General features: G+C 50.1%; 1 protein-coding gene across 1 annotated transcript in view; it reads right to left on the bottom strand.

Annotated features, from left to right (window-relative positions):
• Positions 1–1,565: 1,565 nt before the first annotated feature.
• The window catches only part of STK32B (serine/threonine kinase 32B), a 389,575-nt gene continuing 363,874 nt past the window's right edge, over positions 1,566–27,266 (bottom strand). The window contains exons 9-12 of the mRNA XM_072737792.1: positions 26,107–26,232; positions 23,085–23,216; positions 21,570–21,634; positions 1,566–3,557 (exon numbers count right to left, since the gene is read on the bottom strand). Coding sequence (XP_072593893.1) covers positions 3,419–3,557; positions 21,570–21,634; positions 23,085–23,216; positions 26,107–26,232 — 462 coding nt within the window. The 3' untranslated portion in view covers positions 1,566–3,418. The remainder of the gene's footprint in view (positions 3,558–21,569; positions 21,635–23,084; positions 23,217–26,106; positions 26,233–27,266) is intronic.

Here is a 27,266-nt window from a genome sequence, read left to right as displayed (position 1 = left end):
CGCCTCACCACGATTTCATGTTCCCGGTTGGAAGAGGAAATGGTGAGAGGCACAGTGCATGAGCTGAATCATCAGTGACAGGCATTTGTTGAACGTGTGGCCAGAGCTGGGCACCAAGGTGGGGGTGTGTGCACTCCTTCCACATCCATTGAGAGCCTGACTAAAGGCAGCTCTGTGCTGGGTGCCAGCTGCACACATCCCACCCTGATGGAGTTCACAGCCTGGAATGGGGAGGAAGGTTTGGGACAATAGACTGTAATATGTGCCAGTAAATGGGAAGGGACTCACAGCATCCAGCTTTGGCTTTATTATTACTCTAAATGTGAATTGTTTTTACTCACTGGCATGAGAAGCCTGCAATATATTTTAGTGGAGGCAGGGGAGCCCTCTTGACACCACCAGTCTACGCTTGTCCTACTATGCCTGGATTTCAAATCACAATCCTGATGTAAATTTTTGCTTGGGCACAGATTTCTGTAATCAGATTGCTTGCTCACCAGTACTGGGTTGGGCTATGTACCCTGGGAATGGGGATTTGAATAAAAGAGAAGGGAAAACTCTTTGGAACTTGGAACTCAGGAAAGATGGCTCTGAGTGGGGTGGACTGGGATTGGGCACTCCATTGGGTGGGTTGGGGTAGGAGGAACATCCTCTGGGAATGCACTGGGACCTGAAGAGAAAAAAAAAGCCCCAGGAAATGTCAGTGGGCCAGACAGGAGACAGGAAGATGACAAAAGCAAGCTTCACCCAGCCCACCCCAATTTGTGTTGGGCTTGCTTGTTCTTCATTCATTCCAAAATTGTTGATTACTTCTTATGAACCAGGCAGTTTTGGGACTGGGATATGGAGGGTGGGGAGCAGACACAGCCATGAAGAGGACCTAGCCTCTCTTAGGGGCTTGAAGGCAAGGAGGATGAGCCATGGACAAAAGTAGCCCTACTGTCCAGTTGGTGGTCATCAGAGCCAAGAGAAAGTTACAGAAAATGCATGAGCAAGTACATGGAAGAGATTACATGGCTTGGGTTAGTGCTGCTGGGAGACCAGAAGGCATCATGAAAGAGGTAGAACTGACCCTTGAGAAGCATTAATTTTGATGTGCAAAGATGGGAGTTGATCTTTGCATAGGATGACAGGGTGGACAAAAGCAGGGAGGCAGGAAATCAAGAAGTCTGTGTTATAAAGCAAATGCTGGTTGGTTGCACCCACATGTGTGCTGTAATTTGACATTTTAAGAGTGTTTCTCTCTAGGTGGAAAATTTTCTGTGTTTTTTCCCCTAATAAATAGATCATACCTTTATACTGAAGAATAATAATTATAATAATTATGATGATGTTCAAAATGGTAATAATAATAATAATAATTAATAATAATAATAATACAAATTGTGATCAAGTTGAATGGAGCCTTGAATTGCCAAGTTTGGTTTTATTTGGTGAGTAAAGACATCACCAACTTTATATCCTTCCCTTCCCATCTCTCTGTTCCTAACTCAGCTTCAGCCTTTTGACTCAGAGGAACATTGCCCATCTCACCCAACCCCACAGAAGAACAAAGTTGTAAGAAAGAATGTCCAAGAAATAGTTTATTCTGAACAAGAAACAACACTGATTCAAACACAGCCAGGAAATCCAGTGTCTCTTGGGCTGCTTCCAGCTCCTGCCCCCTAATTCATGAACTCAGCCCAGTGAGGAATCTGAAGTGCTGCCCAGGTCATAGTGAAGAGAGGAGCAGCCCTGTGATTTCCTAGAAGGAACAGAACAGTGCCGATGGGGGACACAGAATGACAAGTGTGCAAGACAAGTAGACTTAACGTGGGCAACACAATTGAGAAATAAGCTTGGTTCAAAGGAGGAAAATAATGACCATTTCCTGTTTTTAAAATAAAAATATAAAACCACATCATCCATTAAAATGTTTCTCTTAAGACGTCTAAGATGACATTGACAGCCCCAAGGATTGATTGATTCATGATGTAAAAAGTAAAAACCAGAAGTTGGGAGAAAAAAATAAAAACACACTTGAATAGGGGTAGACAGAGTTCGAAGAAGACTCCAGGAAGAAAAGTTCAAGGAATCCTAAACACCAAGCTTATTTCTACAGAAAGTGACCTGCCAAATGAGTGACAGACCAAAGTTTCTTCAGATGATGATGGTGATGCCCACAAAATGTGGCTAAAGTTTAGTGAGTGGTGCATGCCAGGTGCGTCACGCACTGGATGCTGTTGAACCCTATAACGATCCTGCAAGGCTGGTTTTATCATCACCACTTTAGAACAAGGAAATGATACGTAAGTGATTATGCAGTTTGCCTAAGGTCTTCTGGTTAGTAAACAGCAGGGCTGGATTCTCAACGAGCCTGACTCCACGTCTGAGCTCTGTCCCTGGTGCTACAGCTTCTCCGCATTCAGAGGGCGAGTGCTCCCCAAACATGTCATTCCTTGGGTGGGTCCACCATCCTTCTAGACTGAATTGTTCTAGTCACCCATGCTTCTTTACTCATCTATACAGGGCCACCTCATCAATGCCATTTGGCGACCCTCTTTAAGACAATGCTGAGGAGACCACTTCACACCCTTCACAGGAAAAACATCTAGAAGGAGGGAGGGGACTTAATTTGGCTGTGGGACTGGGTTTTGGGAGGAACTTTGATGGCACTCAAGAGGAGTGACTGATGGTTAGTGTCTTGTCCTTCCGAGGGGCATCTGCCTGCCATCCCTGCACAGGGTATGAGGTGGGGGTAGGGAGCTGTTGAAATTATGGGTGGGAGGCAGTCTTCTGGGAATAAGGGCAGCCGTGCACCTGCAGCATTGAGACCCAGGGGACCAGGCTGATGTGCAGGCCACACCCTCTTCAAGGGTCAGAAAGACTGGCCCCGCAGGGAAGGTAAACGAGGACTCTTCAGGTTTTGCTCCAGGGTTTGGGAATCGTGTTCCCAATCGGAAGGGCAGGCTCAGAGATGTTTATTCTGCCTTTGGGCTGCATTTTTGAAAGTACTATGTGATGCACCATGATGGACCAAACTGCAAAGTTGGGATGGCCTAATTGCTTTGTGGGATGGGAGCACACTTCAAATATCAAGGTTGTAGTTTGCCTGTGTAAACAATTTCATGTCACAGGTTTTGCATGTCTGCTACCCATCTGGTTTCTCCCAATAACCTTGTGGATAGAGGTGGGACACAGCTGTTTTCACCCCTTTGGCAGATGCAGAAACAGGCACAGGAAGGGCAAAGTTGTCCAAAGTCACGCAGAGAATCTGTCAGGCACCTGGGTCCAGAACCCGGGCTTCTTGGCAACAAGCTCAGGGCTCTCTCTGCATTTGATGTCATCAGGGGTGAGACTGGGACCATCGTGGCACAGAGAGGGGCTTTCGGTGGGCAGGACGATCTGTGCAGTCCTGGCAGGTGCTGTAGGTGGTGGCTTAGCTGCTGCAGCCGCGGGAGCAGGCATGGGCTAGAATGTTATTGTTGCACCCATCCTGGAGCTTGCCCTGGGTCTGGCTCCCCTCTCGGCCCTCTGTGTCCAAGAGCTGGCCGCCCTGCCCCTGCTGCCTCCTCAGCCTGCAAACAAGCACAGCACAGATGTGAGACGGTGACGTGGAGCAGAGGGCAGTGGGAGGCTCAGGAGATGCATTGGTGCAAACAGGGCAACTGGGAAGCCCTCAGCCCATGCTTTCCCTGGCCCAGAGTGTGGTACCCCGGAGCCAGGCAGGCCTGGGGTCAAAGCCTGGGTCAGGTGCACTCCTGTGAGATATTTAACACACACAGCCTCAGTTTCCCCATCTATATAATGGATATGACAATTCCCACCCTATGGCTCCCTGTGAGGTCTACAGGATATCAAGCATGTAATTTGCCTAAGTTCTCACGCCATCAGGGTAGGCGATGAGCCCCACACATCATTCATTTGCGTGGATGCATTGAATGCCCACTGATGTACCAGCCACCAAGGCAGGGAGCAGGGGAAACCCTGGCCAGCCTAGTGAGCAGTCATCTTCTCTGTCCTCATGGAGTTTACTGTCTCAATGGGGCCATGGACACCAATTGAATTATCTACTACATAAATACCCAAACAGATGAGCACCCAGCCTTACGAAATGGTCCACGACAAACTGTTAAGGGAACATGATTCTAAACATTGCATTTCTCAATAGCCGGCCCGCTGCTCACCCTCCATGTGATCTAAGATGTCAAGAGCCTTCTCCTTATGACCTGCAAGTTCAGGTTCACACACTATCCCACGACTGTCACTGTGTGCATGGGGCAGGCAAAAAAATAAAATGGAGACATGCAGGGAAGGAGCGAGAAGTCTGAGAACAGGAAAAACACAGCTCTCAGTACTTGCTACTTGGGCACCGCTGGTCCAGTTGCTGTCTTCCAGGACTTAGTCTTCCTATGGAACCTAGGATTAAACCATTCACTTGGAGGAGGCTAAGGGAATCATCAGAGAGATGATTCCAGCCCTACTGTGGGGCTGGAAATAATAAGATTGCCACAGTCTTGCCTGTTCTGAAAGACACAGGTTTCAGCCCAAATTTACTTCTCACATAAGCTGGTTCTGTCAAACAGAGCGCAGACCTGCTGCCTGATGTGTGTGAAAGAGCCACTTCACTCAGCAAACACACGCTTGCAGGGCACTGCAGATGATCCCCAGATGACTACCACACAGTCCGTGGCCTCGACAGGTCACAGGACCTATGTGTGAGTGTGTGCACGCATGCTTGTGCTGGGTGGAATTTTCTAGTGTTTGCAATGGTGTCAGGATTTGAGTGAGTACTTCAGGAAATGCTGAAGTACCAGCAGCAACACAGTATTTTGAAGACCACAAACTTGGTGGCCACCGCCTCCCACCGTTTGTCTTCCCACAGGGACAAGGCCCTGGTATGCAGCCCCTTTGTCCCCAAGGCTTGTGGCTGTCCAGGTAGCCAGAAGGGGAAAGGTGGTTAGGGTCAACATTCATCCACAAGACAGGTTGGGACCCAGAGGATAAAGTAAGTGGGGGAGGGAGAGCCTAGTACCAGCAGAGGGGGTGGTCGGACTTCCCGGGCAGGGCTGGGAACTGCTCAGGAAACTCCCTCTCCTGTCCCTTCTCTGTCCTCCCCTCTACTTTAGGAGGTACCTCTGGGGGATCCCTGGGTGGTGCAGCAGTTTGGCGCCTGCCTTTGGTCCAGGGCGCGATCCTGGAGACCCGGGATCGAATCCCACGTCAGGCTCCCGATGCATGGAGCCTGCTTCTCCCTCTGCCTGTGTCTCTGCCTCTCTCTCTCTCTCTCTGACTATCATAAATAAAAAAAAAAAATAAAAATAAGTAAATAAAAAAAAAAGAGGTACCTCTGGAATGAAACTCAGATCAAAACTAGGGAAAACTCAAATGGCTAAGAAACTAAATGAGAAATGCCTGTACTTCCAAAGTAGAACCACCCTGTTTGGTTCACAATTGTAATGCCACATAATTCTCTGGGTGTGTCACAGGATAGAGGTGAATCCCATTAAGATTTTAAGTGCTCACTGTTTGTGGGAATGCAAACTGGTGCAGCCACTCTGGAAAACTGTGTGGAGGTTCCTCAAAGAGTTCAAAATAGATCTGCCCTAAGACCCAGCAATTGCACTACTGGGGATTTACCCCAAAGATACAGATGCAATGGGGACACCTGAACCCCAATGTTCATAGCAGCTATGTCCACAATAGCCAAACTGTGGAAGGAGCCTTGGTGTCCATCGAAAGATGAATGGATAAAGAAGATGTGGTCTATGTATACAATGGAATATTACTCACCATTAGAAATGACAAATACCCACCATTTGCTTCGGACGTGGATGGAACTGGAGGGTATTATGCTGAGTGACGTCAGTCAACCGGAGAAGGACAAACATCATATGGTCTCACTCATATGGGGAATATAAGAAATAGTGAAAGGGAAAGGAAGGAAAATGAGTGGGAAAAATTAGAGAGGGTGACAAAACATGAGAGACTCCTAACTCTGGGAAACGAACAAGGGGCAGTGGAAGGGGAGGTGGGTGGGGGGGTCGGGGTGACTGGGTGATGGGCACTGAGGGGAGCACTTGATGGGATGAGCACTGGGTGTTATACTATATGTTGGCAAATCGAACTTCAATTAAAAAAAAAAGAGAATGAGAAAGAAAAGATTTTAAGTGCTCAAACATAGCATAGATAGCCTTGCTGTCTCTAGACTCTTGTACTTCTCTGACCCGAAATATAGCTTCAAAGGTTGCATAATACAGAGTGGATGAGAGAGAGATGGATGCAGAAGTCTTGTGTAGATCAGGGAAGGCTTCCTGCAGGAGGCAGCATTTGAGCTGGACTTTAAGGATTGCTATGGAATGGGGGTAGCCGGAGGGAGGGACAGGGATTTGAAATGAAGGGACATAAGTGAGGTAAGAAAATAGAGCAGAACAGTTCAGCATGGACCAGCATCCTCTGGAGCTGATGGTTTAGGCACTTTGGCTTCTTTTGGCCAGAGTTTATTTAAAGAGTAGAACTAGCAGTTTGAAGTCACCATACATATTTTATGTATACATAAAATACTGTGACCATGAGTACGGGACCCTACGGCATTAATTAAATGAGCTATGAGTCAGTATGGGTCATCCCCCTTGGCAACCTATCATCAGATTCAGGGTGAACCAAGGTGGCTGAATCCAGAAAGAAGGACCTTTCTATAGGCTTCCACCCATCCACCTATAGCACATGGAGCTGGGATTCTAATCCAGTTCTGGGAGGCACCAAGGCCTGCATTCTTCTCACTACATCTGCACCCCCACGCACCCACCAACCGTTCACCATCCATTCTCCATCCACTCATCTGCCCATTTTCTATGCACTGATCCCTACATTCATCTACTTACTTACCCATCTGCCCATTCATCTATCCCATCCATGCACGCACCCACCCACCCATACACCCACTTCCATATGTCCACTCATTTGTCCCATTCCCAAACCCATCTGTCCACTCCTCATCCACTTACCTATTTACCACTCACCCATCCACCTCCCATATACACACCCACCCATCTACCTCATCCATGCATCATCCACACATCTATCGATACATCCATCCATCCTCCCCCTTAGTCCTTATTCATCTCATTATCCACCCATTCGCCTGTCCATCCATCCATTTCATCTATTCACTATATACAGATCTGTTGATCTTCCCACTTACCTCCATTTCCCCATCCACCTCCCCCATCTATCATCTATTCATCTTCTGCTCATCCACCTATCCATCCAACCAGCCATCCTCCACTATCCTCCCATCTTATCAATGTCCTTCCACCTTCTACCCACTCACCCACCCATTCATTCCCCTACTGTTGAAGGGGCTGCGTGGAGCAGGACCAGACATATTCAAACAGTGAATATCCACTGTGACAAAGTTTCTGCTGGAAGGAAGCAGCATGGCACAAGGCCTCGGCTTAGATCCAGGCTGTTCCTGTCCCTGGGTCCACAACTTATTAGCTATGTGACTTTGGGAGTTTGGATTCAGACCCAGGGATATCGTTCTCCAAGACCCCTGCTCTTTCTACTGACTCCTGTGCCATTCAATCCTAACCTGGGGGGAAGGGATGAGCATGGAAAAATCATTCCATGCTCCAAAGGAATTAAAAGGCTCATGTTGCTTAAATAGGAATCTTCGAACCAAGACGGATATGAAACCATTATGACTATGGCCCTGAGAGCTCACCTCCATGACTAGCCCACAGCCCAGTTATCTGTAATTCAGGAAGAAATGAAAAAGGATTTTACATATCCTACTAGGCAGAGCTCAAGTCTGCTGATGCAAATTGGCTGGTTATCTCTGCAATGGCAGGAACGTTTAATTTTCTCAGCCAACTTATCAAATTAATTCTCAGCTTTGTGGCCGGAATTCTGAGTGACAGCCACAAGTTCCCTCAATCTCTCAAACTCCACCATCAGATGCCAGAAGAAAGCGCTCTGAGACACTGAACCTCTACCAAGGAGAGTAGGACACACATTAAAATTTGTAATAAATCAGGCTCGAGGCATTTTTCAAAGGCAAAATATTTCAGAAGAGTGAAATAAAATGATTAGCAATCAAATTGCAACTCCAGCTACTTCACACACGCAGGATGGAGTCCACTTAATACCAACACTCATCTGCTATGCACTTTCCGGAGGCGAGGCCTGGCCTCTGCTGTGAGAGCCCGGTTTTCGTTTATGAAGTCAGCACGAAGTGCTTTCACACCTATTCCCAGCATTCCACTGGCTCTCCCTGTGGATGTTTCCTGGCTCGTGCAGAAACGTGGATGGAGGGGCAGAGTGGCGTAGTGGGGGAGTGCAGGGCTGGCCGTCCCAGGGGCCCAGCTTTGCCATCACTGGCCTAGGGGCTGGGCACGCACTTCTTCAAACCTCCCTCTCCTCACTGGGACAGGAGAACATGAACCACTGTGTGCTGTCTGTCCTGTAGCAGGTCCTTTATAAAGGGCAGCTATTTTTTAAAAATATTTTATTTATTTATTCATGAGAGACACAGAGAGAGGCAGAGACACAGGCAGAGGGAGAAGCAGGCTCCATGCAGGGAGCCTGACGTGGGACTCAATCCTGGGTCTCCAGGATTATAAGCTGGGCTGAAGGCGATGCTAAACCACTGAGCTACCCGGGCAAGGGCAGCTATTTTTTTAAAAAATATTTTATTTATTGATTTGAGAGAGAGCACATGAGCTAGGCTGGGAGGGTTGGGGGGCAGAGGGAGAAGCAGACTCCCCACTGAGCAGGGAACCTGACCTGGGGCCTGATCCCAGGACCCTGGGACCATGACCTGAGCCAAAGGTAGATGCTTAACCACCTGAGCCACCCAGGCAAAGGGCAACTATTTTCAAGATGATGATCACAATGTGCAGTTACTCTCCTTTTGCAGATGGGGAAACTGAGGATCAATGAGTAAAACTTAACTTGCAGCCATAATTCTGATGAACGTCTCCCAGCAAGGGGGTCCCCAGAGATGGCTCTGCAGGCCACGTTCTGGGTGGAGAGGGGGTCAGTGCAGAAGAGGAGGGAGAGGACGTGCTGGAATGGGATACATATAGAGTGGCTGAGGGTCAGGACCCAGAAGTGGATGGAACAGGACAGCAGGCTGAGTAAGAGAGAATCCACCCCCAGCAGTTGTGGCGCACTGCCGAGGAGCCCACAAACCAGGGAAGGCCAGGACATGGAACTAGAGACTGGAACCAGGTCTCCTGTCTTATTGTGTGTCTCTCATCCACTGGAGGGGGCCACAGCATGGCATCTGTGTCTTCACAGCCCCCAGCACAGCACCCAACCCTTGGCAGGTACACAAACCACAGGTGCCAGGAGGATGGGTGCACCAACAAAGGAATAAATGCCCATCTTTTATTAGCAGGGTGTTTGCCCAGGTTGGCAGGTTGTGCCAACATCCCAAGGGGGAAAGAAGGCTGTTGTAATTAAATGAAGCAACAGGGTGTCCTAGCTGGACAAAAATTGGATTGCCATTTGCAGAACTGGTGAGTCACGGCCCTTGGCAACAATTCACATGAGCTAACGTGCATGGAGCTTTTTCTCTTGTAGCTGAGGGAGTTGGGATAGGTTGTTACTGTGTGTGAATGTGTTAATTAAAAATATTAAGGCAGGGCAACCCTGGTGGCACAGCGGTTTAGGGCCGCCTGCAGCCCAGGGCGTGATCCTGGAGACCCCAGATCGAGTCCCGCGTCGGGCTTCCTGCATGGAGCCTGCTTCTCCCTCTGCTTATGTCTCTGCCTGTCTCTCTGAATGAATAAATAAATAAATCTTTAAAAAAATATTAAGGCAAAAAAATGTCAAGGCAAAATGATGTTTGACACAGCACTTAATGGATATGGTGTGATAATTTTGTATATAATGAATTATATTAGCAAACACTTGGGTAGTGCTGATTATGTGGCAAAGGCTGTTAAGCATTTAACCTGTGTTAACTCACTTGTCCTAACAACCACTGTAGAAAGTAGATATTTACAACCCATTTTGCAGATGAGGAGACTGAGGCACTAATGTGAGATCCAAGGTCACAAAGCGAGCAAGTGTCAGTATTCAATGGCAGGCAGCATGACAACAGTCTGTGTTCTTAGCTATTATGTATAATGCTTCCCTGTGGTTCATAAAAACCAGAGTTGAAGTTGGAAGAAAATTCTGGGGACGCCTGGGTGGCTCAGTGGTTGAGTATCTGCCTTTGGTTCAGGTTGTGATCCCAGGTCCTGGGACCAAGTCCCGTGTCAGGTTCCCCACAGGGAGCCTGCTTCTCCCTCTGCCTGTGTCTCTGCCTCTCTATGTTTCTCATGAATAAATAAATAAATAAATAAATAAATAAATAAATAAATAATATCTCTTTTAAAAAAGTTCTGGAAGGTCACATACCCAACTGAGCAAAGGTTATCAGGTTAGGGTTGGGAGGTGGCTGTTGAGGGGAAGAAAGCAGTCCCCTGCGTGTACACTGCAAAATCCCTTCTCTAGCATCCCTAAGCAGACCACTCTTAGCAGAACCCTGCTGCCCACCCCCCCCCCAAGACGACCCCCTGCACGGGGGAAGAGCTCAGACCCTTAGAAACTTCTTCCACCTAGAAAAGAAACCGAGGATTCTGCTGTGTGACAGCTGCTCCCCTTTTGGCCTTTGATGTGTTTTCTAGAATTATTCTCTCTCTTCAATTCTTGGAAGCCCCCTGGGCTGACCATCTCCCATCGTCCCCTGGGTTCACTCAGTCCCACTGCTCAGGGCTTGGGAGTCTAACTTGGGGGAGGGAAGGGTGCTTATCAAAGGCTCCCAAGCCCTCAGCTTCAGCTCGCTTTGCCAGTGGGGAGCCCCCACAGGGGTCAGGAGGAGCAAGAGGAGTTAAGTTGGGGCATCTAACTGCCCTCCTTGCATGGTCTCCTTGAGCAGCTGGGAGCGCTGTAAGGTCGCTGTCCCTGCTGAGGTCGCCCTGTCCCCAGTGGTCTCCCCCTTTCCCCTCTCTTGTGGAGCCCAGGTGGAAACCCTGCTTCCGTGAAGCCCCAATCCACTGCGCTAGCCAGTGTGTGGGAGCAGTGGGACACAGAGGGCCCTCTCAAGTCATGTCTCCTTGGAGTATTTCCTCTGGGATTCTGAGAAAGCATCTTCCAGGCTCCCACAAGACCAGAAAGACTCTTCCTTAAGTGAAAACTCAGTACAACCAGCCGTTCTACTTTCGAACCTCATCACTTACTGGGAAGATCGCCTTGTGTGCCATCCTTATCTCACAAATTCAATAACAGCCTCTGGCCAGAAGCATTAAAATTCCGTCAGTTTTATCTGCTGTTGCCTAAAGCAAGCGTATTTGAGGGAGTCTTCGGATGGGGCCCGCTATACCGGGGGGGATTTGGCAAGATGCAGCGGATCACCTTACTGTGTCTCCCCCTCTACGTCCCTTTGCAAACAGATCGCTCGGGGAAACGGAAGGGTTGGCAGCCTCAGGTTTCTGAGTGATGGAGACTGAGATGTACGGAGTGTGTTCCCATTCAACACCTCCTCACTGAATACCTACGTCCACCTCCTGGAGAAGAATTCACAATACCCCTGGTGAGGACGAGAAGAGGACACCCAAAGATGAGCAGCTGGTGGTAGGTCACATCACTTGTCAGACCCGAGCCCAGGCTCAAGGGGAGGACTTTGCTCTTCCCGCCTTTCCAGCCTCGTGTCTCTGCCTACACACCTGCACGAGCAGATTTCTCTCTAGATTTAGAGGTGAGGCTGATAATCAGTGTCCGAGCTGGCTTGTGGGTGAGACATGTTGGGTCCCCATTGACTTGGGTGCACAAGAAAGGCCTAATGGGTGGGCTTTCCTCATAGTGCTCCCCAGTGTGACCTGCCCCTTTCCCTGCACCTGGAGGGATCTCAGTTCCGGGCTCTGGGGCTGGGCAGGCCGTGGGAATAGTTCTGTCCAATGAGAGAGTGAGGAGAAATGCCACCAGCAGGCTGAAGCAGTGCCGATGCCAGACCCTCTCAAAGTCTCTTTCCTCTGTCACTGTGATGTTCCAGAAATGCTGCTTCCTTCAGGCTGGGTCCTAGGGTGAGGAGGATGAGGGTGACGTGGGAGCAGCACCCCCTCACATGACCTCCATAGACATATAGCATGAGTAAGAAACAAACCTTTGTTGTAAGCCCCTGAGATTTGGGGTTTGACAGGGGGAATCTGGAGATCCAGACACTGTTCTGTGGGTGACCAATGCCCTCAGTACAGTTCTGGAATGCAGAGTTCCTATGGGGAAACCCCGTGGCTCCAGATAAGAATGAGCTCTTTGAAGGTTGAGGGGTCTTAGTTAGGGGGTCCACTTTGGGGTTGCCCATCTCTTTGCCTGGGCAGCCGGCCCTGTCCATCCCCTTACCCTTCCTGCCCCCATCCAGGTACAGTTACTGTGTTTCACCTGCCCAGAAGAAGAGGAGGTCAGATGGGAAGCCAATGGGATCACCTGTGTTTTCTTTATTCATCTGCCCTAGCCCTCACTATCCTTTTATTTATTTTTTTGGTATATTTTTTATTGGAGTTCGATTTGCCAACATATAGCATAACACCTAGTGCTCATCCAATCAAGTGTCCCCCTCAGTGCCTGTCACCCAGTCACCCCATCTCTCTGCCCACCTCCCCTTCCACTTCCCCTTGCTCGTTTCTCAGAGTTAGGAGACTCTCATGTTTTGTCACCCTCTCTAATTTTTCCCACTCACTTTCTCTCCTTTCCCCTATAATCCTTTTCATTATTTTTTATATTCCCCGTATGAGTGAGACCATGTAATGTTTGTCCTTCTTTGATTGACCTACTTCACTCAGCATAATACCCTCCAGTTCCATCCATGTCAAAGCAAATGGTGGGTATTCATCCTTTCTAGTGGCTGAGTAATATTCCATTGCATACATAGACCACAGCTTCTTTATCCATCATCTTTCCACGGACACCAAGGCTCCTTCCACAGTTTAGCTATTGTGGACATTGCTGCTATAAACATTGGGGTGCAGGTGTCTCCAGCCCTCACTATCTGTCACTCCTTTCTTCTTTTGGACTCAGTTAACCTGACATTGCCAACTCCACTCTCCCAGCGGAGAGGACTGACATTATGTCACCTCTGCCTTCTGACAGCAGCTGCTGCCCTTTTATAGACCTCACCTCCCTGATTCCTAGCTACTGATTGGGAAAGGGCAGGCACTTGACCCACGCTGTACCAATCAGAGTCCTCCTCTGCTGGCTAGATTGGATTGATCCAGAAATGTCACCTGACCCACGCTGAGCCAATCAGAGCCATTTTCTGGGATGCTAGAATTTGAGATATGGAAAATCTTCTCTTTTACTTTCTCTCTGCTTCATCTTTCATCTACTCTCTTGAGTTTGGGGATAGAGCTGAGAGGCTCTGGAGCTTTTAATACTGTGTCTTCACAGTAAAAGAAAATGGCTTCAATGTGCAAAGCAGCAGAAACCACTGGGAGGAGGAATGAGTGCATCCTGGCCTGGATGCCAGCAACCTTGGGGTCCTCTTGCACCCCAGCCCTCCCTGTGGCCACAGGAGCCCCCCTCCCAGTGCATCCTGTTTAACCTTGCTTTTTTTGGTCCCTTACTTGCAGCCACCACTGTCTCCGAGAATCCTACATTGATGCTGGCACCTGTCTCTATGACCTCCCAGGGCCACAATTTTTCCAGGTGAAGCAATGGGATGTGTATGGATGGTTATTAAATTTATTAAAGTATCGCTAATTTATATATGTGTCAAATGCCCATACTTTTAAAGTCACTGCAACTTGTATTTATTTTGCACTATTTGTAAAATAATAGGCTTAATAGGCAGGCTGAATAGGCAGGCTGAGGCTTAATAGTCAGGCTGAAAATTCTGGTTAAAATTTGGGAGGAATCAAGGGTTAAATGGCTGCCAGTCATGGAACCTTGATTAATTCCTGGAAGGTGTGCGTGTTTCTCAGGGCTGTATGACAAACTACTGGCCACTGGGTGAAATATATTCTCTCAAGTTCTGGAGGCCAGAAGTCTGCAATGAAGGTGTCAGGAGGGCTCTGGTAGGAAAATCCTTCCTTGTCTCTTCCAGCTTCCAGTGGTTGCCAGCAATCCTGGGCAACCCCTGGACTGTGGCTGCATCATTCTGGTCTCTGACCCTGTCTTTGACATCCTTGTCCTTCTTGAGACCCCAGTCATTGGATTTATGGTCCTTCATCCAGTTTGACATCATCTTGACTTGATTACTTCTGCAAAGACTGGATTTTCAAATATAGCAGTGGAGGGTGGGGGCAGTGCAGGAGTCCATCACATCCTTTTAAGATCCACAGGCAACCCACAAACCAGACATTTCAGGCAGAAAATCTGAGATTTCTCCATAGGAAGACTGGGGGCAGCCCCCAAGCTGCGTTCAGTAGAGGAAATGGTCAGTAAGGGCCTTAAGAAAAGCTGCCAATTGCCCCCAGTAGGTTCAGACCATCCTACTGTATATATTCCATTTTTTTCCATACCTTCTGAGCAATGCCGTTCCTTTGCTTCACTTGGATATTTTAATTAGTTTTGACATTTATAAAAAGTTAAAGGTGAGAGCCAGAGTAGTGTGGTCATAAAAGCACGAGATCGAGCCACCCCGGACCTAGATGGGATCCCAATTCTGTAAATCACTGACTGCTGACCTCAGGCAAATGACTCCTCTGAGATGCCAACATTTACAAATCAAGGCTGTGGTGAGGATTTCTTTTAGATAAAATATAGATGCCCCTGGCACAGAACAGGTTTGCAGTATAGTCACATAGTGATAGTATTATTTCATTTGATTGGCAATGAGATATTTAGATGTAACAGAGAGAAAATTAGACCAGGATTACAACAACAGCAACAATATTTATTTCAAAACAGACCATTAGATCCTATTTATAATTTTCAAATTCATACACAGCCTCATTCCATAACAGATTTAATAAGGCCTCTAAATATTCTCCCACAAAACAGGGTACCTCTGTCTCACTATGGAGAACTGGTTGAAAGGGAAAGAAGACGGGACTTTAAATAATCAAAGTCTGAGCAGACCAATGACAGCAGACACTTCTAAGAGAAGCAGGGTTGTGGGGATGCAGGGCCATATGTCAGGGATGGTGTCTCACGCCTAAGCCCACTGGAAATCCGCCACATTGTATTTTCCTGGGTCTTTCACTGGCTTCAGGGAAGGTGCCAGGATTGGGGGCCACTTCGCAAGCAGGCTGCACTTTGCCTTGATGGAATTGGCAGAGGGCCCTGACTCCCAGGTGATTTCCTGATCTAGAGTTTTCATAGAACTATCAGGATTCTACAATCCCAGCACCTGCTTGGCCATCTTCACCTGTGGCTGAAGTTCCTCCTGCTGTTCCAGGTCGCTGAGCTGGTTCTCCCTGGCCATCTTCCTGGGCTTTGGGAAGGCGTCACCTGGCTTAGTGGAGCAGTGATCCCAGAAAGCCTGGCCTCACCCAAGCAGGGTCACCTGGGAACTTCCCCTTCACCTCACTTAGGGGCAGTAAAGCCTCTAGCCTTTCCGAGATTCCGAGATGCCACAAGAGTCAGAAGTAGGCTTTTATCAGTTTTTCTAACTGTGAAATGGGAGAAAATAATCCTATGAACAGAACCGCAATGAGAACGGAATGAGCAGATGGCTGCAGGGTGCTCCCCCGCTCCATAGTTTGGAACAGAGGTGCTCTCAGCTGTTTGTTGGCTCTCTTTCCTGTCTATCCTCATCTATAAATGACATGTGGACCACACAATCGGAATCTCAAAGACTGGAGAGAACCTAAATGTGGTTGGCCTTGACTTCAGAAGGCAGGGTCCTTGATGTTGGCCTCTTCCTAGTGATAGGGCTAGGGAATGTGCCATGGCTAGGAGATGTGCCAGTGGAGAAGGTCCCCCTTTTACTGATTAATCTGCAAGATGCAGGCATTACCCTTCCCTGCCTTCCCCACAGGCTGCTGAAGAAATCAGAGTGATGTCAAGGAACTCTGCAGGTGGCACAGACCTTGTAAAGTCAAGGATCACTGGTACCCAGTCCGGCCCTTTAAGGGGAGCCTGAGGCACAGAGAAGCTGGGATCACCCCCACCCCTGTGCTCAGCACCACGGGCAGTAGGACGAGGGCCTGCCCTGTTCATCCAGTCCCCAAGCCTGAAATGAATCATAACTTCATGCTTCTTGGCCTCCATCCCCCAGTGGCTCCAGGCCGCAACAGAGGGCCCCTGACTCCTTGCTGGGGTCCTCCAGGGAGGCCACCTGGGTGGATGAGGTCACAGATTTTTAAACACGTTTTGATTGTTTATCTCTCTATGGCTTTGGTCCAGGCATCACATCCTTGTCTCCAACTGAGCCCGGCGGTGTCTTGCTGCTGTTGTGCTGTCTCAGGATGGGTAAGGAGGACGGACTGCTGTCATGTTCATTTGTATGATCTTGTACTTGTAGTGTCCGGGCTCACCGACAGACCATATCTACGCAGCTAGTAGAAATCCGCTGTTCAACATTGAATGTGCAAGAGAAGGGGCTGTTTTGTGTTTTGATTTAGTGCTTGGTAAATCCAGAGCCTGATTACCTCCCTGGAACCCCACCCCTGCCCCCTCTTAGCCATGTGCCCTCAACCTGCCCTTCTTCACCTATAGCAGGTGGAAATAAAAGTACTTGGCTCAGAGGATGGATGTACACACTGCAAGGCATAGAGTGGGCGCCCCGAGAAAGTGTGCCCCCATGGCCCTCTGCTCCATGCAAGCCACTGCCCCACCGGGATACACTGGAGAGACACCTCAAAGACACCACGTGCAGAAAGCACCCCCTCACAATTACAGGAGCAGTGTGAGCTGCTTTTACTTTTACTGGAGTGTGAGCCCCAGGAGGAACAGGGGCTTGCTCCTGGCTGTGCATCTGACCCTGAATAAACATCTGCTAAACAGCTGGGGTAAAGCGCATGCAGCACAAAGAGCCCAGAATCTAGGGGATGGAAGATTAGACTTTAAGTCCTTCATATTCCAGTTCAGAGCTGTGGATGTTGGAAATACTAATAATATGCGCCTCAGGAAGTGTGGGAAGTAAAGATCAAAGCAGTGACTCCTAACCAGGGGGACCTGCCTGTTGGGGAACATCGGCCAATGTCTGGGGCCAGTTTGGGATTGTCACAACTACAGAGGTGCTACCTGTATGTACTGAGCAGAGGCCACAGATGCTGGTGAACATCCTACAATGCAAGGGACAGTCCCTGCCTCAAAAAATTGATGTCAGTAGTCACCAGATGTCAATAGGACCGAGGATGAGAAATCTAGATCAAAGAAACAGGCTCTCAAACCATAAAATCACATATGAATGTCACCTCTTATTATTAATAGTACTATTAAGTATAACAAATGCAGTATTCGATTTTTTAAATATAATGTCTTCAGGGCCTTCAAATGTAGCTTTAATGTGATTTTAAGCACGTTGATTTCTTTACAAGATATCACAGATAGAAAATTCAGCTCCTGAAACTCCGTTCTCACCAGGGGCTCCTTATCCTGGAAAACTCTGTCATATGCTATTGAAAAGACCTTTTGGAAAAACTGCACTCATATCTTTAGCCAAAAATAGGAGGACACAACCCATTAGTATTTCTCAAACTAGTGTAAGCATCAGCTGCCAAGGCCCTGGAAGCAGATGTTTCACCTGGTGTGGAGGCCTTCAGCCAGTTCAGACCATAAAACAGTAATAAGCTGTGCTTCTAGAAAATTAGGCAGTGCTAATTATAATTTTGCTCTCTGTTTAGAAGCTAAGGTCCAGAGAGTCAGACCCAGGGCATGTCCTCCACGTCCCCACAGCAGCCTGTGTCTGTCTGCATCCCAGCATCACCCCTGCTAGCTGACAGTATCCTGAGGGCACCAGTCCTGCTAGATCTGCTTCGGGGACTCAGGGTCCAGTAAGATTACAGCTTTCTGTTAAAGGACTGAATGAGAATCCCCTACAGGAGCTGGTGTGGTTGCTGCCCACCCGTGTTCCCTGGGCACTACATGCTGAGGATGACTTCCTCACTGCAAGGGGGCCTGGGGGAGCTTTTCTCTGCTCAAGAGCGCATTCTAGCTGAGGAAGCACACAGGGTCTGTGCAGGGGCCAGGGAGCTGTGCAGGGGCGAGGTCCTTGGGAGCACCTTTAAGCCCGTAAGGGCTCAGAGCTGCAGGTCTCTACCCCATAGCAGGGAAGACAGAGGGCTGGACGGTTTGCAGTGTTAGGGATTCTTGTGACCAGCTCAGAATCAACCAGAGGAGGCCCTGTTTGGGCACACTTGGTCTCTCTCAGGAGAAGTTCTCAAACTATGAGGTATCTGCACGACACCAAGAACATCAGATCACCAGGCCTATTTGTTCAGCTTCTGACTCAGAGGGTGCAGTATCCATTTTCTTAGGTGTTGTAACACATCACCACCATCTGGGGGGCTTACAACAACAGAAATTTATTGCCTCTTGGAGGCCAGAAGTCTGACATCAGGGTGGCAGACGGGTTGGTTCCTCCCTATAGGCTGAGGGAGGATCTGGTCTAGGCTTGTCTCCCAGCTTCTGGTGGCAGCTGGCGCCCCTGGCATTCCTGCCTCTGTCTCCATGTGGCTTTCTCCCTGTGTCCGGGCCTTTCTTATTAGGACACCAGTCATATTGGATGACCAGCCCCCAACTCCAAAATGACATCATCTTAAATAATTACATCTGCAACAACCCTATGTCCAAACGAGGTCACATTCTAAGGTACTAGAGGCTAGAAGTTCAGTGTATCTTTTTAGGGGACACAATTCAACCCACAACAGGTGCAGCAATTCTAAATGCTAATACCACCCCCCACTATCCCCCCGGGGATGGTGATGTGTGCTCCTGTGACCAGGATGCCTCCTTCTATTCACTTTTGTGGCCCTCTGCTCAGCATGAGCGTGCAACAGTGCATGTGGAGCCGGCCAAGTCTGCCGTGAGCCAATGGCCTGGGCTGCCCGGGGTGGGTGTGTGGCCCCAGCCAGCGTGAAGGGGAGCCTGGCTCAGCATCTTGGCATCCCCTCCCTGGTCAAGGCCACTGGCCATCGGCGGCGGATGTCAGATAGGAAGGTTTAACGTTCCAGCTACTCAAGTGCCGATGTGGCAGGTGCTTCAAACACAGGGTTGCAGAACGGGGTCCCATTTTTTTCTTGGTTTCAAAAGAAAAGTCTTGGCTTGGGGCAAAGTGCCTCAGGAAGGGACTCCTCACAGGCATTTGTACAGATGAGGAATTGCAGCAGCAAGGACTGTGCTGGATGTGACGTGGCTCCTTTCCCACGTTCACCGTGGAGCAGGAATAGGGTTGGACGTGGAGGGGTCGACATGGCACTCAGACAGCATCCGGCGGGACGCAGCCAGGCCCTCCACCTGGATCGTTGCATGTGGCAGGTGGGAGCTAGCCTACCAGCCAGCGGGGGCTCCCGGGGCGGGGGTGCAGCTCAGGTGAGTAGAGAGGGAGGGAGACAAGAACAGGAACTGCAGCCCCGACCCCAAGCCCACAACACCCCCCACAGCCAGCCGTCTTCTTTCCCATCTCCTGCGGCTTCTGCACGTGCGGATCCTGGACTCCCCCGTCTGGGAAACGACTCTGCTCTCTTTATTTTGCCAACTCCTGTTAACTGTGCCGGCCTCACTTCAAATCCACAACCACAAATCTCTAAGGGGTCTTCCACACGGCTGGGCGATCCTACTACATTTCCCTGATTGATTCACTTTTCCACGTGAGAAAGAACATCTTACTGGTTGAAGCCACTCTGGGGCGGTCGGTGTTCCTGCTCAAAGCAGTCAGATGTGACCCATCAGTGACATGAGGAAGAATGTCTCGTTATCATTTTCATTTAGAAGGAAATAATTTGGATTCTCTGGATTCCAAATATAGCATCTTCCGGCACACAACACAGTGGGACACGCCACTGCTGCCTGCTTGGGTCTGTCACTGCCCAGCCTTTCCAGAGGCTCACGTCCGCCAGAGGTGCTCTCTCAGGACCCCTCAGTCCATGTCTGAATGGAGGAAGGGTCCAGAACAAGGCTGCCTGGAGCCTGTGGTCCACAGTCCCTGAGCTTGTTTGAGCAGAGCTTCCTGGAGCCGGATTGCTAGGCTGGGGCGGGACCGTGGGCCTCGGCAGGGAAATGACGGCGAGCTCTGGAACCACCCATGGCTCAGCCACCACCCTCCCCAGGTCTGATGGCTGTGGTCACAGAGGCCCTTCCCCTTCTGCTTGCCAGAACAGGGGGACCAGACAGATGTGATCCCCCAGCGGTGAGGCCTGTTGTTCCGGTCTGGTGTGTGTGTCTGGGCTCACCTGGGCACCCCCTGGTCAGGGAGCCAGAGCCGCCCAGGACAAGTGACAGGTCACTGCTCCTTTGCCTGTCCCAGCGTCTCACAGACGATGGGGACCCTGCCCTGCCCGGCAGCCTGATGGCTGGAACCCAGACAGCCCTGAGTGGGGTCCCTCACCTTCCACCACGGCCTGCCCCCACGCATGGTCCCTGAAGTCAAACTTCTTCACTAGCTGCTGTCCCTACATTTTGCCTTCTGTGTACTGTCCTCACTCATGGCTCTCCATGCCCTTCTCCTCCTCACTCCTCAGGACTCGGGGGGGGGGTGGGGGACATGGTGCCTTGGGAAGCTTCCCTGACACCCAGGCTGAGCCCGGCACCTGCTGTCAAGGCCTGAGCTGCCGTTTTTCCATGGCACACACCGCCTCTGCTGCCGTCACCTGCTGAGCGAGAACAGCGCAGGCCTGGTGACGGCATGGGGCTCCCGCTGGGACTTACCCATCTGTTCTTCCGGACAGTAGGGAGGGTACCTGGGGGCTCTGGAAGCCCAAGGCCTAGTTCAGTGTCGGTCAAATGGATCTGGCCTGCTGCCAGTCCTGCCTGCAGGCTTCGGTGCCACCCCTCCCCGAGTCGGTCCCAGGGGGATGAGCCCCTGACACTAACCCTGCCAGGACCTCGCCTGAGCCTGCTGTTTCTTTTGCTGACCGACCCCTGGGCAGTCCCGAGGCCAGCTCAGACCCCACCCGAGCCCCATCTAACCCGGTGTTGTCCCGAGTCCCTGCACAGCCAGCCCACACCATCTCACCCCATTAAATAATAACAATAATAGTAATCTCTTCATGAGGACTCCGACCTCGTCAGGCATGGTATCCACAGCCTCATTTAATCTTACAACAACCACACTGCAAGGGAGGGATTATCCATTTTGTCATTGCTGAAAATGGGGGCTCAGCTGAAGCGAAGGAACTTGCCTCAGGTCACTGGGCGCTTCCCAGCCAGAGCTCCGAGCACTGAGCCACCTGCGAGCCTGCCCCGCTGCACCGTCATCCCGGTGTGCAGCTCGGTCGTGCCACAGCTAGCCCACTTTGCGTGAAGACCCCGGGGCCCAGCGAGGTGGCGTTAGTGCCTGGCTCGAGTGGCAGAGGCAGGATTAGCACACGGGGCCCCCCGGCTGCTTCCCTTCCAGCGCCCTGGCTGGCTTCGCTGGGGGCCAGGGACCACCACGCTCCCCCGGGAGCCCCGCTGCCAGCTGGGAGGGCTCTGCTAGCAGATGCTGGTGGAGGACTTACTTCTCTCTGTTGAATATGATGAATTCTTTCCGCACAGTCTCCAAGCACTGATGGAGGTGTCCATTCTGTCAAAGAGCAGAGAGGTGGGTGTAAATGATGCAGCGCCCTCCAGGGACCCATGACAAAGGAGTGATGACGAACAAAGCTTGATCTCAATGGGACTGCCTGGGGCCGGGGTGGGCTACACAGCTGGAGCAGCCTTGACCCTATGGGTGCCTGTAAGGGGAGCCTGGCAGATGAAGAGGTTTGCCTCAATTTTAAGCCATTATATCCAACTCAAAAGTCATGTTAGAATGGAATATGGGTTGAAAATCATGAAGTTGGTTTCTCGATTGCTGGAATGTTCCTTAGGCCTAATTAGTGGGATGAGCTGGGGGCGTGGGAGAGAATTTCAAGACCACTCTGCAAAGGTGCTCATCCGCTTAAAGAACAAATGCCAAGGACAAATGCTCTGTAACACACGTCTTAGGGGCTGCCTGAATGCCAGATGTATACTGCACACCTGTGCAGAGCACCACCCACCTTTGTTAACTCACACGCAGGTGTCTCCAGGCCAGCTTCTGCATTAGGCTCGGCAGGCATAGATAGGGCTAGGGCCCACAATACTTTTAGGGGCTACAAAGGTGTTTTGACTTCTTTTAAAATAAGAAAGAAAAAAAAAAAGGACTTCTAGCATTGGAAGCTATATTCATCTACATAGCAATATTGTTATAAAATATAATTATAAATATTTTTTATAGGGGAATAGGTAGCTGTGGGTTGAATCATGCCCCTTAAAAACATGTGTCGAGAATATGGGAGACACCTAACTCTGGGAAACGAACAATGGGTGGTGGAAAGGGAGGTGGGCAGGGGGTGGGTTGGATGGGTGATGAGCACTGAGGGGGGCACTTGACAGTGATGGGCACTGGGTGTTATGCTATATATTAGCATATCGAACTCCAATAAAATATATATACAAAAAAAAACCCCAAACATGTGTCAAGGGGTGCATGCTCAGTTGGTTGGCTCAGTTGGTTGGTTCACTTGGTTAAGCGTCTGGCTCTTGGCTGACGGGTTGTGGGATCGTGTGATCCCACAATGTGCTACATTGTGCTACTCTGTCATGGTGGCCTAGGAGATTAACATGGGGGTGCACACAGGCCAACGTGCCCAGGGACCAGGGGAGTCAGGGTGCCCCCGAAGCCTCCACAGCACAGTCTTTCCAAAGGGAACCCAGACCTGCCTGGCATGGTGCGGTGTTCCCCGCGCATGGCATGGATTCTTTGGCTCCCACCCCAGGGATGCACGTGGCTCCCACTCGGGACTAGCAGCCACCTGTGTGGACAGACATGCGCACCTGCAGCAGTCCTTGGGGTCTTGAGCTATACAAACCACTCCAGCGATGGAGGCATTTCTGTAAATGAGGTGCATGGAGAGGCCAAGTGACCTGCCTCCATCTGGCTAAAAAGCAGCCTTGCTCCTTTACGTTCGTGGGCATTTAGGATAAACCCCACTCCTGGTGACTGTGCTCACCAGAGGACAGCTGTCCTTCGTGCCGTCTTTGGATCTGTTCTTTGCCAACCTCTTCTTCTTTTTGTGAAGTGGCTTGGATTCAAGGATCATTTCTTCCAGCTCAAATGTGGGATCACAATTCAATCTCCCCTTCTGAAAGCAAGTGGAAAAGCAGACTTGGTCTGTCTTGGTTCTATCCATCCTCGGGCATTCACTCATCCATGCAATCCATCATTCATTCAACATGTAATGATTAACTACTACGGTGGGGTACACAGTTGTGTCTTTTTTTTCTGGGGAGGAGGAGCAACACATTCTCTCTGCAAACCTCATTTATTCATCCCCGTATCTCCTTCCCTCCCGACCTCCCTAACCCCCTCTCCCCACACCCTTGACATCCACACAGAGTCTCCCTGCGAAGGTTCGTTTTGCCAGACTGAGCTGTTTCCCAATCGGACTTATCCATTTATTTTATCACACACACATTCTCATGTCATGACTATCTTTTCTATAAATATCCTTTTAAATCATTTAATTTTAAAACTCCATTTCTGGGGGATCCCTGGGTGGCTCAGCGGTTTAGCGCCTGCCTTTGGCCCAGGGCGCAATCCTGGAGTCCCGGGATCGAGTCTCACATTGGGCTCCCAGCATGGAGCCTGCTTCTCCCTCCTCCTGTGTCTCTGCCTCTCTGTATATATGTCTATCATAAATAAATGAATAAATCTTTGAAAAATGCCATTTCTGGCCATAATCCGCCCAGTTCCCCAGGCTGGCTCCCTCTTACCCCCCATCTGGAGCCAGGCTGGGCTTAACCCACTTTGGTGAGGAGGAATTTTGTCCTCCTGACTTCTGTGCCAAGGACCCAAGATGCTGGTGGCTATTGTCCATCCTGATTCCCAGCTGGGGATGCTACTCCCCTTAGGCAATATAGCCTCGTGGTTATGCCATCCACAGTCCAGAGGTGTATTGGGATCTCCTCCAAAAATCTGGTCTGATTTCAGGACCAAGTCTTTCCTGGCCTGATTTATCTGTCATTCATTCATTCATTCATTCATTCATTCATTCATTCATTCCAATGCAGGCTCTGGATACAGACTCCCTGAGGTCAATTTCTTTTTTTTTCTATAGATTTTTTTAGTTATTTATTCATGACAGACAGAGAGAGAGAGAGAGAGAGTGAGAGAGAGGTAGAGACATAGACAGAGGGAGAGGAGGAGAAGCAGGCTCCATGTAGGGAGCCTGATGGGGGACTCGATCCTGGGTCTCCAGGATCACACCCTGGGCTGAAGATGGTGCCAAACCACTGGGCCACTGGGGCTGCCCCCTGAGGTCAATTTCTCACTCAGTAATCATGGGCAAGTTACTTAACCTGAGAATACTACTAACAAGACTCGCTTCCCTGTAGTGAAGCTTGTATGAGATAATGCACATGGAGTTTTTGAACAGTGCCTGGCATGCAGAACACACTCAATCCTGTTGGACCATTATTACTCATCCACTTATATCTGTGTGACAGTCACATATTGAGAACTTCTAGTGTCTTCTAGCGCCACCCATTGCTCTGGGGTCTCGCAGGCAGAGGCCAGCCAAGGCTACACGGGCCCTGCCCTCTCAGGGTGATGGTAGATGCACGTAACAGAATGATATTAACCACTAATGTAGACCTACACACCTGTCCAGTGGAGGACCAGAGAGGCGGTGCTTCACTGCAGGGAAGGAAGTGGAGGCTGGCCTGGGGAGTGTCCCATCGGAGGCAATGCTTAAGCCTGCCTCTCTTCCAGGAGGCAGTTACCTAGACCCACACAGATCTGGCATAAAGCCTTGCAGAAGCTCAGACATGGCAACAGGGAGGCTGCTTTTGGCAATTTGGGCTCCATACAAAGGACTGAATCAAGATCTCTGGGTTTCATCAAGCTGGCCTGAGTGGGGCAGAAGAGGACCACCAAGGAGGCCAGCATCTTTCTCTGGCATATCCAGAGTGTGCATTCTGAGGGAAGCTAACCAAGAGACCCAAGATCAGAACTTCAGCAGGTTTATTAATTAAAACAGCTATTATGAGCATGGTATTTACTGAGAGCTCACTGAGTCCCAGGTCCTGCTCTGAGTCTTTGGAGGCCTCTTGGCATTTACTCTTCTCACGCTCAGTGGTGGTGGTGGGGTCCCCTCATATCTTCCCTGAACAAGTGAACAACCCCTTCTGGAGCACACCTGAGGTCCCAGAGGTGGTACTGAAGCCAAATTTCTATGGCCTGTTCACCCTGGGCAGGAGAGTCTGCAGTGTCCCTCCAGGATCCAGCCCTGGGTCACCATATGTGCCTTTGTATGTTGATTGCCTTATTGCTTGCACAAAATTCCTAGCCCACTGGTGTCAACAGGGAGCAGCTGTCCCCAGGGGGTTCTTGGCAAGGTCTGGACGTGTTTTTGGTTGTCACAACTGGGGAGTGCTACTGGCACTTTGTGGGTAGTCCAAGGATGCTGTTTAAACAGTTTCCTATAGATAGGATAAGTCCCCCCTCCCGCCCCCCAACCCCCAAGATTCATGTGGCCCTAAAGTCAACTGTAGCATAGTTGAGGAGGCCTGCTCTCATCTGCAAGCTCCCTGACAAGGGGCATCAACATTGTTCTTTACAAGGGTTTACCTCGAGTCATACAGAGTGCCTGCATAAGTCGGCACTCAGAATACAGGCTGGCAGGATCAGTGGGGGGATGGATGGATAGGTGGACAGTCGGCTGGGTGGATGCACACAGCCGGTGTGAATTCTCCCCCCAGTGCCTGGACCTGTGCACATAGTGGGTGTGATTCAATAAAAGAGAGGAGGATCTGTGTCCACAAAGAGCTTCTATAAGGAGAGAAGCTTCCCAGGTGGGATCTTGGAAATGAGGTCCAAATCCACACCAAATCTCTGTGAAATGTGAACCCTTTGGAGCTCATGTGGCCATGGCCAGCAGAGACCTCCCTGGCCAGCTTCTGAGTCTTCCTGTAGAACAGGGCAGGGGACCCCGCAGAGGGGATGGCATGCCACTGGACGAGACCCCCACTCACATTGGGCACAAAGCCTGGCGTCAGCGCCTTCTCGAACACTGCATCCCAGTTCATGTCGGCCAAGTAGGGGGCGCTCTGAACATCACCGAGGCTGGACAGGCGGCTCTCGGGGTCCTTGGTCAGGAGCTGTGGGCGGAGGGCAAACACGCTTGCTTGAGCTGTGCGCCCCACCGAGGGGCGCAGGGTTAGCGGAGACCCTAAAGGTAGGAATCTAGGGAGAATGAAGGGGCCTCTGCCTCTTATGTTCCATTAATGCTGTGTCTGGGTTGCCATTGTCGGAAGTGTCACCTACACTCTTCTCTTTGTAGCAAGGGAGGAACCCAGAGGGCCGGCTGCTTCCAAATAGTCACCCAGAAAGGGGCTCTTTGGCAGGACCTGGGTTTTCAGCCACCACGCTGTCCTTGGGGACTAGCGCCCATGACATCCCACTCTCACTGATGTCTCCAGAGGCTTCCAATTAAATATAAAAAGAATTAGCCTCCTCATCTTGAGACTGTCAGCTTGGTAACCGATGTTCGAAAGTGTAATAATATTTATCCCTGGACAGCTCTGTGGTGACCTCTGTGGCCTGATGGAGTGGCCTCATTTGCAGCCAAGGGTATAATTTTTAGCTTCTCCTCAAATAGAATTTCTGCTACTACGGGGTGATGCAGTATTAAAAACCAGCCACAGAGTATTACCTTGCACCCAAACGGGGCTTTCAGCTTTTCAGAAACACACTGGCTTGTCTAACACAAAGATGACTTGGGCTAACAGTGACGGTCAGGGGACCTGCCCTGGGCCTGCCACCCCTGCCCTCTCCCCAGCCGCGAGTCCTCAGGCAGGACACTGAATGCTCTGCTCCTGTTTCCAGAGCAGGAAGAGCAAAGGCAACTCTTCCACTTCGAGCTCTTGATTACGATGGGACCCAAGGGGATTGGTAAGGACCTGGCCACTGCTAAGGGGGTGTGTGGCACCCAGCTGCCAACAGGTGCCATTTGCTCCCCGCCCACTGCCCCCTGCCCCCAGCCCGCAACACTGCAGAAATCTCCCAGCTGTTTCCAGTGTGTGAGCTGTGGTCACACCAGGTGAGGACACCTAGCAGGGTCCTAGCTGCTGGTCACGACAGCATCCTCCTAGGGCTGCCCCCAAACAACCTGTGCAGATTTACACAGAGACTT

The sequence above is a fragment of the Vulpes vulpes genome, chromosome 14, assembly GCF_048418805.1.
Source record: "Vulpes vulpes isolate BD-2025 chromosome 14, VulVul3, whole genome shotgun sequence".
In the NCBI taxonomy this organism is placed as follows: domain Eukaryota; kingdom Metazoa; phylum Chordata; class Mammalia; order Carnivora; family Canidae; genus Vulpes; species Vulpes vulpes.
The sequence above is the reverse complement of the archived record's forward strand: the minus strand, read 5'-3'. Positions and strand labels throughout refer to the sequence as shown.